Source organism: Periophthalmus magnuspinnatus, chromosome 2, assembly GCF_009829125.3.
Source record: "Periophthalmus magnuspinnatus isolate fPerMag1 chromosome 2, fPerMag1.2.pri, whole genome shotgun sequence".
NCBI lineage: Eukaryota > Metazoa > Chordata > Actinopteri > Gobiiformes > Gobiidae > Periophthalmus > Periophthalmus magnuspinnatus.
The window spans coordinates 2982833-2995340 of record NC_047127.1 but is presented as its reverse complement, the minus strand read 5'-3'; the positions used below and the strand labels follow the sequence as shown (position 1 = coordinate 2995340).

The 12508-nt window shown below is 38.8% G+C and overlaps 2 protein-coding genes and 3 non-coding genes across 5 annotated transcripts in view; 4 read left to right on the top strand and 1 right to left on the bottom strand.

The window, feature by feature from the left end:
* The first annotated feature begins 248 nt into the window (after nucleotides 1-248).
* trnad-guc (transfer RNA aspartic acid (anticodon GUC)) lies at nucleotides 249-320 on the top strand. The gene has a single exon. It is a non-coding gene; the product is annotated as a tRNA-Asp (tRNA).
* A 3531-nt stretch (nucleotides 321-3851) lies between these two features.
* nufip1 (nuclear FMR1 interacting protein 1) lies at nucleotides 3852-7298 on the bottom strand. The gene is made up of 10 exons (XM_033979696.2): nucleotides 6956-7298; nucleotides 6547-6632; nucleotides 6367-6468; nucleotides 6233-6295; nucleotides 6071-6147; nucleotides 5886-5978; nucleotides 5605-5792; nucleotides 5408-5530; nucleotides 5112-5323; nucleotides 3852-4393 (listed from the first exon to the last, which is right to left on the bottom strand). Exons 1-10 carry the CDS (start codon nucleotides 7173-7175, stop codon nucleotides 4043-4045), a joined length of 1515 nt encoding a protein of 504 aa, XP_033835587.1. The 5' UTR covers nucleotides 7176-7298; the 3' UTR covers nucleotides 3852-4042.
* Nucleotides 7299-7714: 416 nt separating this feature from the next.
* nop58 (NOP58 ribonucleoprotein homolog (yeast)) overlaps nucleotides 7715-12508 on the top strand; it is a 5117-nt gene continuing 323 nt past the window's right edge. The window contains exons 1-14 of the mRNA XM_033980253.2: nucleotides 7715-7843; nucleotides 8367-8443; nucleotides 8526-8578; nucleotides 8761-8885; nucleotides 8953-9089; nucleotides 9275-9339; nucleotides 9870-10004; nucleotides 10081-10226; nucleotides 10758-10884; nucleotides 11066-11229; nucleotides 11306-11440; nucleotides 11539-11600; nucleotides 11683-11834; nucleotides 12349-12485. Of these exons, the coding sequence (XP_033836144.1) occupies nucleotides 7799-7843; nucleotides 8367-8443; nucleotides 8526-8578; nucleotides 8761-8885; nucleotides 8953-9089; nucleotides 9275-9339; nucleotides 9870-10004; nucleotides 10081-10226; nucleotides 10758-10884; nucleotides 11066-11229; nucleotides 11306-11440; nucleotides 11539-11600; nucleotides 11683-11834; nucleotides 12349-12485 (1560 nt within the window). The 5' untranslated portion in view covers nucleotides 7715-7798. The remainder of the gene's footprint in view (nucleotides 7844-8366; nucleotides 8444-8525; nucleotides 8579-8760; nucleotides 8886-8952; nucleotides 9090-9274; nucleotides 9340-9869; nucleotides 10005-10080; nucleotides 10227-10757; nucleotides 10885-11065; nucleotides 11230-11305; nucleotides 11441-11538; nucleotides 11601-11682; nucleotides 11835-12348; nucleotides 12486-12508) is intronic.
* On the top strand, nucleotides 10264-10347 carry LOC117385239 (small nucleolar RNA SNORD11B). Its single transcript, XR_004542555.1, has one exon. It is a non-coding gene; the product is annotated as a small nucleolar RNA SNORD11B (small nucleolar RNA).
* LOC117385246 (small nucleolar RNA SNORD11B) lies at nucleotides 10922-11004 on the top strand. Its single transcript, XR_004542556.1, has one exon. It is a non-coding gene; the product is annotated as a small nucleolar RNA SNORD11B (small nucleolar RNA).

Genomic DNA, 12508 nt, shown 5'->3' with positions numbered 1-12508 from the left:
GCAAGCTCCACACCAGTCCTGCCTGAAAGACAGAATACCAGGGGGTTCATGTTTTAGGGAATAATGTGTCTGTTTTGTAGCACACTGCTATTACCATTTTGGCGGGTGAAACCGTGCTTGCTGCCCACAGACTCAAACAACAGGAAAAGGCAGTATTCTTGACTGGATGAACAGCGCTCTTTCTCTTTGTTTGACCTGAAAGACACACACAGATAAAAGGAGAGCCCCTCCCTCTGACACATATGTGCTCCTCGTTAGTATAGTGGTGAGTATCCCCGCCTGTCACGCGGGAGACCGGGGTTCGATTCCCCGACGGGGAGTAGCAAATCCTTTTCTTTTCTTCGCTAATGTTTACTTCCTTAATGCTTTAAAAGGCATCATTTATCAAAACTTAAACTTAACAAAAAGGAGCAATGTATTGGTAGTAAAAAAACAAAGACTAAAGTGTGAACTTTAAGATGTACCTCTTACAGACTGGGCTAAAGCACAGTGTTAGAGTGGTTTGATCATAAGCTCCCAGCCGACCATGTGTCGGAGTGCACATGAAGACCTGAGAGAGGTCTTGAGAATACAAGCTGCAGTTCTGCATTTTTTCCAGCAGGGTGGTATCTGTAGACGTGCTGCTCTGAAGGTCTATGCCCTGTTAAGATAGCAATAATAAGCAGAGAAATAAACAAAAAACAAAGTATGTTGTACCCATATAGTCATTATTGCTGACTCACCAGCTTTGTGCCAGACAAAGAGAGCTCTAGCACACAGGTCCAGTCACAGGCCTGGGGACCGTTGTTCCTCAGAACAACCTTCTCGGCACAAGATGTTCCAAAGTAAGCCGATCCGAAACATAGGCAGGACAGAGGAAGTCCCTATTTCATAATGTGGTTAAACCATGTATATTATTGTCATCTACTTTTTTTATAGTTTAGAAATATTGATAACAATATGTAAGACACCAAATCTCACTACCTGCAAGTCAAAAATCATCAGCTGCTGGTCCACCACTTTAGCTTTAATACTGACAATGCCAGGTGAGCAATTCTGGAGTTTTATACTAAAAGAAGAAACAGTCAGATTAAAAAGCTACATTCTATTCTAAATTCACTACATTCATCAGTAATATTGTCAAACTATTTATGTTACGTGATGTCTTCGAGGATTTCCCTCGTTGTATCAGTACGCAATTCGACTGTAATCCCCTGGGTTTCACCAGCTGGCACTACACCATCGCTGGGTGTGATTTTGATTGAAGAGTCCTCACTTTCCTGCACCTGGAACCATCCTTATGAACAGACCACAGAAATAATAATAACAACAAACATAAGTAACTAGAGAAGTAAAGGGTGAAAAATACTCACCTGGAACGGAACCGTAGTTTGTGATGTCGTGCTGTTTGCAAACTATTTGACTTGTGGCAGCAACACAGCCAAAATCAACAACTGGGTTCATTCGTAGGCAACACGACACAGGAAACCTTCAGTAGAACATCCGGGGAAAACATAAAAATGTATAATTTTATAGCACTAAACTAAACCTGCCGTAACAACCCTTATTATTATAACTTACACCTGAACTGGGACTTCTATTGTGTGATTGTCTACATGAACCATAAGGGCACTTTGGACATACTCCTCTTTGTCTGGACTGAACTCCAATAATCCACTGACAAACAGACCAGGGACCACCAGCACATCGGATCTGCTCCGTGTAAATTTAAATAACTGAAAGAAAAGTGGGAAAAGTAGTTATTACAGAGGCAGTAATGAGTGGCAAAAAGTCTGTAAATATAAAAAAATCATTATTTATAAAACATTAAGAAGCAGAATAAGCACATTACATCATCTATTCTGCGGTTAGCTAGCACAACTTTAGCTTACAGCACGCGCCACAGATGTTTAATTGAACCTTTAATTAGCATTAGCATTAGCATTTATCCATTAGCATCCGTGTAACTTTCTATTTAACTTTAACATGACGACGTATTTTTTGTTTTTATTGGATCTTACCTTCGAGGATGTCATTTGAAACGTTATTCTCTTCACTTTCTTGCCTACATTAGTGGCAGTTACTTTAATTTTATAAACTTGTCCGAATTTAACATCGACAAACTTGATCAGGGGAGGATCCACTCTGACGCACTTGTCCGCCATGATTAGACCTCACCTGGCGCCTCCTCTGTGCCAAAGGAAAATGACTAAATCCTACAGTTAAAAGAGGTTTTAGTTGAGTTTCATGAGTCTCCGCATACCGATGGACAGGGGACACTTGGAGCCGTTGCTAGCCAAACGTTGAGGGCAGAGCTCAGGTGGTTTCCAGGCAACGGGAGGCGCGCGCTTTACACTCACGAGCGCCCCACGTGGTCAGAGCAGAGTACATGCATGAGTAATGTACAGTAATGATGAAGTAAATTGCAATAAATATATACTATACTCATTATTGGGATGTAAGTGAATATACGTACCAAGAATAGGCAAGGCAATTCGTACGCAAAGTAATTCAAGGTGATTTACAGAATAAGAAATACATTAAAATCTCAATACTACAAATTAAAATATAAATAATCACAAATAGTCATCATAAAATTAACATTAAAAGTGCAGAATAAAACTCTTTCAGTCATATGCACAGCTAAACAGAACTGTTTTGAGCCTGGTTTTAAACATTATCAAAGTAGAGGCCTGTCTCACATCTTCAGGAAGATCATTTCAGGTTTTAACTGTAGAAAACTCAAACACTGATCCAACATGTTTATTCCATGTTTAGTCCATGTTTAGTACATGGTTAGTCCTGGTTTAGTCCTGGTTTAATCCTGGTTTAGTCCTGGATTAGTCCTGGTTTGGTCCATGTTTAGTCCTGATTTAGTCCTGGTTTAGTTCTGGTTTAGTCCTGGTTTAGTCCTGGTTTAGCCCTGGATTAGCCCTGGTTTAATTATGGTTTAGTCCTGGTTTAACCCTGGTTTAGTCCTAACTTTGGGCACCAGCAGGAGGCTGGTCCCTGAAGTCCTCAGAGTGCGAGAGAGAATACTATTTTTGAGTTACTGTATTTTGGTACAGTTACTTTTTCATTTGGTAATATTCAGAGTACCATATAATTACTTTTCTAAAATCAAGGAACACACTGCAGCACTTGATCACACATTTAGGTTTCACACTGCACATAACTAATTAGAAAAACAGAAAACACTGCTCTTTTGGTGAGTGCATGTGTGATATTTCCTTCTCCAATTAGCGGTAAATAAATGCAGAACAAACAGTGAAACAAATATAAAGCTGTTATTTTTTTATTTTTTATCTTATCTTTTGTTTTTACACTATAATTTAAATGCAACTCAATGTAAAAGTATTCCAAGTATTCAGAATGCAGTACTTCGATTGGCCCATGTAACAGTATATATTACAAAATACATTTTACTGCAAGTATTCAGTATTCTGTAACGAAATACATTGTCAAAGTATTCTTCCCATCACTGAATTAAACTTATGGGTGTTATTATAGGGAAATAAATATTGCCATTCTAACAAACAACTACTTTGACTTTTAAGCTGCTTAACAAATAGCAAAGGTTTTTTCTGATCAAGGTCAGAATCAGAAATAAAAATCCAAAAAAGCTTTGCCAGTGAATAAAATTAACAAACTAGGCATGTGCTTTGGTAATATAGTGGAGTTTGAGATTTTGAGATGTAGACAGACTAATAATAAAGGGTTACTCAAACATTTGGGAATGAAAGAAACATGGCTGAAATCTCACAAAAATCCATTTTGTGTAATATAGGACCTTTAATATCCCATTAAGAACGACAATCTAGGTCTAATATTCCACGTACTACTTGAACTGATGAATGACCAAAGCATCACATGGATTCAGCAAACTACAAAAGTGGCTCATTTATTTAAATTTAAGGCAATTAAATGTTATTGTACAAAACTGTATAATATAATACATAAATGAACATAAACGACTCATTACATAATGTTACAGTTGGTTGAAATTATATCTTAAACACACATTTTCTTTAATTCTTTCATTTGCGATGTATAGAGGGATGCGCTATTTCAAATCACTCTCCCATATTTCATCATCATAAATTTGATAGCTGGATTTATTTTCATTTTGACAGTCCATAACTTCAGCTGCATTGTGGGAGAAGCTTTTCACTGGAGAGTTTTCTACAAGCCCAGCCGACCGTTCCTCCGGGGCTGAATCTGCAGTACTGCATTGATCTACATCTGTATGAACATGATTCTCACCACCATCACAGCGTTTTCCATTTGTAACGCTGCTGGACTTTTGATTACCTTCCTGTGATTTGTTCTCTAGTCCAAAAAAATTATTTCGAACAATGTAACGCACACACTGAAGTAGGACATTCCTCTCATGACGGATGTCTGGAGCCAACAGCTGTACAAAAAACATTGCATTTAGTTAGTATAAATATAACCCATCTCTTCTCCTTGGCATTTAATCACAGACTGTATAAAGAAGTGGCTAGCAGTTATAGCGGTGAATTTGGAGCCAAGTTCCAATTTGGCATTCCAATCGCAAGTATCATAGCAACCAAAGAGCCAATCCAGAGTGAGGCTGTTGAAGGTAACGGCCCTTCCCACCTGCACCTCTGGTTTAGTGTGGAGCCGGCGCTTAGCAATGCTGTCAATCAAACCTGTTGCCAACACTAGCAGGAGCGACTTTGTAGGAAGAAGGCGCCTGATTTGTCTGTTATTAATGTTCATATCTTGATTTACAGATGCAATAGTGAAATAAAAAAAACAGCATAATGTAAAGCGGGTTAATACGAACATTTAAGACCAAAATGATGAGTCTGACAGCAGCAGTTACAGAGAGAGGGGCCAGTTTTGCAATGTAAAGAGAATTGGAGCCCATCGATGGAGCTGGAAGTGTGCCGATGATCACTTCTTATTTGGAACGCAGCGGCTAGCAGGTTAGCTATGTCCATTTATACATGAGATACAGTCCATGCATTTAACACTAGCTAGACAGGATATCTTAGTATTTTATTGTTCTTTTCCCCGTAAAGTTTAATGTGAAGCACTTTGGTCAGCTGAAGTTGTTTTAAACATGCTATAGAAATAAACTTATTGTATTTTTTGTTTGTAATTACCATCTCCAGCAGAGTAGGACCCATTTTTTTTGGTGTGTCGTGATGACGTCCTTTACCACGCCTCCCTCGTCCTCTTCTTCCTCTGCCTCTTCCATCATCATATCTTTCTGCATTAAACGTTACTGGGGTGAAATTCTGGGAGTGGGTTGGGATACTGTTCCGAATAGTCTGGTTTTCTTGTATTAGCGCTTGTGCTTTTTGAATTGGAGCAGCTGAGGAAAATGTGAAATGTTGTGTCATTATTATCGTTATTTATTTTTTATTTAACTATTGACCATATATGACTGTATACTTACAATCAGGCTCCTCCTCACTTTCACTCATAGACCCATAATTTGCCATCAAAGATCCCAAAGCTGAACTGATCTGTTTAGGAGCCACAACTACTTTTTCAGGAACTGCATCATCATTGTCTGAATCTGTGAGCATATTTTGCATTGTCACATAGAATTCATTTTCTTTCTAACCCTTTATAATCGCACATTTCACTCACCATGCTCTCCACGAACTAGCGCTCCGAGTGGATCTCCATCTCTATTGACTTGTGGAGGCGTTTGTGACTTCTCTGGAACATTGCCATTTGAAGCATGAAAAGCTCCTTGCCAACCCCCCTGAGACCCCCTGTTTCCCCAACCACGGCCCCTTCCACGTCCCCTCCCGCGTCCTCTTCCTCTCATTCGTCTGTGGATAAAATTGTAAAAAAAAATAAGAATAATAACATCTAAATTTCAAGTCCAAATTAAATATTAGACAGACACAAAGTCTAGAAATTACCCAAACTGAGCCGTCTCAAGAACAGCTCCCGTCTTCTCTCTCATTTCCATCATCTTTTTCTTCTTCTCCACATTTTCACGTGTAGGGTAGTTCCTAATATACAGAATATGTATCAGTGAATTGTTATCAGCAAACTGTCCAAAATGTTGATTCCGTAACTCGTAATTTTAATTTCAAAAACATACTTTCGCCTTTCCTCTCTCCATTTAGCAATTTCTTCAGGTGTGTCCAGTTTGATCCGTTTAGTTCCTGGTGCATGGGTCTTAAAAAGTAATAACAAAACTGATTATTAAAAAGAAACAAAGAAAAAGATTAACGTATAAAGTATAACATATTTACAGACTTACATTTTTCCAGTGAATGTTCACAATTTTTTCATGAGCCATAAAAGTGCAGTCGGGAACAGAGCACTGAAATTTAATTAAACTAAGTGAATCCAACTATACTAAGTAGAATCCAAATGTAAAAGTTAATCACTTACCTTGACGTGTTGGGACATATGTTCATTATACTTCTCAGTGTTTTTAAATGCTCGGTCACAAGTGTCGCAGAAATATGGAAACTCAGGCTCCTTCTTATTTTTCTGCCAAAGACGTGTAAAAAAGACACACTGTATTAGCATCTCGCAAGAAAATCTGGGAAAATATTTAAGATTTCATACTTTGTTCCAATAATTTCCAGTGTTGCCATACTGCGGTCTTCCTCCATGTCCTCCTCTCTGGTGCCACTGTTGTCCGTAGCTTTGACCTAAATGACCAGACAATGGATTAAACAATTACACATTGAATGAGATCAAACATTTCCGGGCCTAGGTCAAGAAGCCTCAATTTTCTAATATAAATTCATAGGATCAAGGTGCAATTTTGGGCCCCTAAAACCCTGGGGCCTTGGACAACAAACATCTTCATCCCTTGAGACTAAAATGTATTGAAAGATAATTATAGAAAGTGAGATTTTTTTTGTTATGAATAAGGCATAAACAACCCTAGACATGCATAAGATTTATTTAACGACAGAACAACAGCAGTGCTTTTGTTGCATGGCATTGGTTGGGTTTAATGTGTACACACCGTGTGCTGCATTAGTGGCATAGCTTCCCCATAAAGACTGAGACCCGTAGCTCGCTGTAGCTCCGTAGTAGCTGGTGTTGTAGCCCCAGCTGGTTTCTGAAGGGGTCTCTTGCCAGTGCCACATGCCCGGCTGGAAGCTGCTGGCCCTGGGCTGCTGCTGGAACGTGCTCGGGGGTGGAGTGCTGAAGTCCGGAGGAGGGTAATATCCCGATTCACTCATTTTAACCAAACTTTGAACGTGTCCCTCGGTAAATCCAGGTTAATCTCGCAAAAGAAACTCAGTTCGCCTTCACGTTTTCACCATTTTCACGTGCGCGTATTTTGCTTGAGTTTTTCCTAATGCGTCACTTCCGCCTAAACAGGAAGTTATTATAAAAAAGAATAATCATAAACTTTATTTATTTTATCATTATAATAGTATTGTTAGTATGTTTTAACGTCATATAAAAATTATATTATCTGAACTATGTTTTAGTATGATTATTATTTAAAAAAAACCCCAATGTTCTCGCGCGATCTCCCCCGGGTTGCCATCGCACATCAAACTTACGCCTTCCAAGTTTACTAAATTAGTTCATAGATTTGTTGTTTATTGCGCTGATTCTTGTTTGATAAAAGACACACACTAAGATCACACAATTATTGCAGTGTTAGCCTAAAGTTATGTGTTTTCAAAGGACCATTTACTGACCGGTTGTTGATGAGGAGACACACAGATCTGGCAACCCAAACTTCGCCTCCCTCACTGGACCACGTGTGTGCGGGACCTGGGAACAGCCGCGTGGTGATTAGAAGCAGTTCTTGAGCTCTCTCTTCAGGGGGGCATCAAAGTATTTCGTCAAGATGTTGGTTTTATTTGAGACAGCCGCTGGATATGCAATCTTTAAAGTACGTATTTTATGTCATTTTGTAATAATCGTACGCTTTTTGTATGTTGTAATTTACATTTCACCGGCTAGCTCTGGTTAGCATCACAGCTAACTCCGTTCACACCATTTCCAGTCTTATAGTTATTGTTTGTGTTCACCCTAAAAATCCATTTGCACATTATGATAGTAGTTCTTATCATATGATGCATGTTTTGTTTTGTTGTTGATGTCACTTCACTATGTCGTTATTTGAGTGTTGAGGCCGTGCAAATTCACCACGTGTGCGGGCTTTGCAGCACGTTGTCTAGTTCCTAGACATTCTTTCTTTATTTCTTTATTTGTCAGGGACCATATGCAAATTCTTTAATCTTAGAAAAGAAAAGATTACTTGGGCAGGTGAACACACGTTGAAATTACACTTCATTACAATTACATTATAAGACTAATAGTTCATCATTAACATTAGCAGAAAAATACAATAAAATGCATCAGAAGAAGGGAATTATAAATCATGTTTAATCTAATCGGCAATGTCATTTTAGGTCCTCGATGAATCCAAGCTGCAGCAAGTGGACAGCTTGTATAAAGAATTTGAAACTCCTGAAAAGGCAAACAAAGTGTGAGTTTAAATTGATGCCACATAATTAAAACGTTTTGCATTTGTTCTATTTGATAATTATCTTCTCCTTGCTCCCTTGCAGTCTCAAGTTAAAACATTTTGAGAAGTTTCAAGACACAACAGAGGCCTTGGCAGGTAGAGTTGTTTTCTATAGATATGATCACTTCTTTCTACTCTGTGATGTGTTTGTGTGTCAGAATAAGATTAAGATGAAGATTTCACAGTATTCGTCACTACCACTGAGACTAAAAACAACATGACATCTTGTACAACCTTTAAAATGTGGTGGTTATAATGTCTACTATTGTGTGTTTCAGCCGCGACTGCTCTTGTGGAGGGAAAAATTGGCAAGAGTTTGAAGAAAGTTCTTAAAAAGATTGTTGCCAAAGAAGCACATGAGCAGCTGGCTATCAGTGATGCTAAACTGGGCGGTGTTATCAAAGTAAGTCGTACTAACAGAAAGTAAAATTTGAGCTGCGAGCGAGCCCCTGATGTGTCGTGCTTTTTAGGATAAGTTGGACATCAGTTGTGTCCACAGCCCTGCAGTGGCAGAGCTCATGAGGTGTATCCGAAGTCAGATGGAGGGACTCATCACTGGACTTCCTGCTCGAGACATCAGTGCCATGTCCCTTGGTTTAGCTCACAGGTAAATTCTTATACTTGTAGAACACATTGATTAACCCGACTGCCTATGATTACATTTGCTGTCTGAAAGTTCCTGTAGAATACATTTTCAGCATTCGTCACTACCACTGAGGCTAGATTAAAGTCCGTAAGGGGCTTGTGTGTCTAGTTGTTTGTTTTTTTAAAAACATCTTTATCTTTTTTCAGCTTATCTCGATACAAGTTGAAGTTCAGTCCAGACAAAGTCGACACCATGATTGTTCAAGCGATCTGTAAGTTTGACTGAATAATTCAAGGGCCCATATTACGTTGTTTACTGATCTGTTATAATGTTGTTTCCTCATCACAAACAGACCTGGTGTTGTTTAATTCAAATTAAATAACCCCTAAATATGCAGGGTTTATGTTTGAGTTCTTCTCTCAAACAGAAAACACTCTGTTCCACCTTGTGATGTCATGCGGTTATATAGGAAGTGCTGCACTGCGTTTTTAAACTCCATACACTTTCACTACAATAATATTGATAATTTTAGCTGTGGAATTTCCAGTCTCTACTGAACAAAAGATAAAAGGTAGCTGTTAACTTAAACTACCGCTTCATGACATCACAAAGTGGAACAGAGCATTTTGAGCTTTGGAGATGTAGAAAGACTAATAAAGGGTAACTCAAACATGTGTGAATGAAACGAAACAACTCTTGGTACTTTTTTAATGAGCCAACAGCATTATAACATGGCTCACAAAAGGACCTTTTTAAGGAAACCTTATGACTATTGTTTAACTGAAGCTTGTTTTGTTCCAGCTCTGTTGGATGATTTGGATAAAGAGCTGAACAACTACATCATGCGCTGCAGGGAGTGGTATGGCTGGCACTTCCCTGAGCTGGGGAAAATTGTCACCGACAACTTGGCCTACTGTAAAACTGTTCGAAAAATAGGTATGCTCTTAGACATAAACAACTGGATTAATTAAGAACTTGAAATTAATAAAATGTTGTTCTTGTTATTGTTTAGGTGATAGAACAAACGTGGCTGGGAGTGATTTGTCAGAGCTGTTACCTGAAGAAATTGAAGCCGAGGTAAAACTAGCTGCAGAGATCTCTATGGGAACAGAGGTATCGGAGCAGGACATCGCCAACATCAGTCATCTGTGTGATCAGGTATAACGTTTGAAACTAAGATGCGTACAAACAGAAGGGACAGTGGTGATGATGACGACTTTTGTCTTTACCCTGAAATTAACCATGTGGGTTTTTAGTCACTACCTCATCTGAACTGTCCATGTGTGTAGGCCTGTCATGATAACAGTTTGAAGTGCGATTATACAAGTAAATATAAATGATAATATTGAAACCAAACTATGAAGCAAAATGATGCCCCTAAAATTATTCTAAATGTACCAAATTGTTAGAAGATATGAACTGTAATAACAGAATAGTGGTAGTGGTCTATAATGAGTAATAGAAGTTCCTAATTTGAATTTCTACTACTCAGATTTCATTGTAGTCCAGATAAATAACCAGATATTTCCCACTAGTACAAAGAAATAAATATTGATGCCCAAAAAATAATTGTTTCATCTCATGTATTGAAGAATAAGTCGATATAGTATTTGAGACGGGCTAAGTTTGTGAAAATAGTTTGCAGTTTCTCACCCATTTTTCTTAATTTTTTTTGTATTTTCTTTTTAGGTAATTGAGATTACCGAATACAGAGTGCAGCTGTACGACTATCTAAAGAACAGGATGATGGCGATAGCTCCAAATCTGACTGTAATGGTGGGAGAGTTGGTTGGTGCTCGTCTTATTTCACATGCAGGTGAGTTTCCGTAGACGTGTTCCGTTAAAAAAAACAACCCAAGCAGTGATGATGGCGACAATCTGTCACTTTCCTGATACAAACTGATGGTACTAAGTCACTACCTCATCTGAGCTTGTAAAACGAGCATTTATTAAGGGCACTCGAGGCAATTGTATTTTTAGTTTGTTTTCTGTTGCAGGTTCTCTTCTGAATTTGGCGAAGCACCCTGCCTCCACTGTGCAGATCCTGGGAGCAGAGAAAGCCTTGTTCAGAGCCCTCAAAACCCGTAAAGACACACCCAAGTACGGTCTTATCTACCATGCGTCTCTAGTGGGCCAGACCACTGCCAAGAACAAGGGCAAGGTGGGTTCACATGGACTGCCACTATTATGCAGTTATAGCGAACACATTTTTAAGATTGGATGCGTCTACTTTTCAGATCTCCAGAATGCTAGCAGCTAAAACGGCTCTAGCTATTCGATATGACGCACTGGGAGAAGACACCAACGCTGAAATGGGTGTTGAGAATCGAGCCAAGCTGGAAGCCCGTCTCCGTCAGCTAGAAGACAAGGGAGTAAGTGGAGGAACCGGGGAACTCGCAATACTGAGCGAAGAACTAGCTTCTGATCAAAATATACTTTAATGTGATACATGTGCTGTCCCTCTAAACAGATCAGAAGAATCAGTGGTACAGGCAAAGCTATGGCCAAAGCAGACAAATATACTAACATAAGGTACAAAACTATTCAAATATTGGTTCATATGTTTTTCCTCATAAAATATCACTCACTGAACTTTACTACATCACATCAACAGTGAAGTGAAAATCTATGATCCGTCCGGTGATTCCACAATCCCGTCTACGTCAAAGAAGAGGAAGATCGAAGAGGTAGAGGAGCCAGACGACGCTGAGCCCGCGACACCAGTGTCCAAACCCAAAAAGGCCAAGAAGGAGCTAGTCACAGAAGGTTTGTTATTAGAATTTAGAGAGCGACAATATGGATTTTCTTGGCTGATAACAATTGTTTTCAATCCAGAAAGGCCAATAGCCACCAATGCCACCGTCAAACTAAAATAACACAAAATCACACTTAATATTAATTTAAAATACACCTTTTTATACAATTCTAAGACACAAAGTAAAAAAAAAAAAAGGTCATTTTAATTGTCTTGTATAGCCGACTTGTCAAACAGGCGTGCGTCTAGAGGAACCAACAAAACAGTTCCTGCCTGTTGACAAAATAAAAGCCCTTAAATACCAATAGATATTCAGATATTATTTAAATAAAAGGTAAATCAAAATTATGGCAGGAAAAGGCAATATAAGGATTTTTTTTAAGGCCGATAGCAAATACATGAGGCTGATATTCGCACTTTTTAGAGTATTAGCCAAACTTTGAACCACATTACTATTAAAAGACAGACCGATACATGTGTTGGCAAATTTTTTTAAGGTTGTCTGATATATTGTCTGTTTTTTAGAAGAAACAGCAGAAGCTCCTGAGGAGACTCCCAAGAAAAAGAAAAAGAAGAAGAAAGATAAGAAATCGGAGGAAGCAGCTGAAGAGGCCGCTGAGGTGGAAGCGAAGGAGGAAGAGATGGAAGTGCCACTAACAGAGGTAAGACAAATAAACTTGGAGAA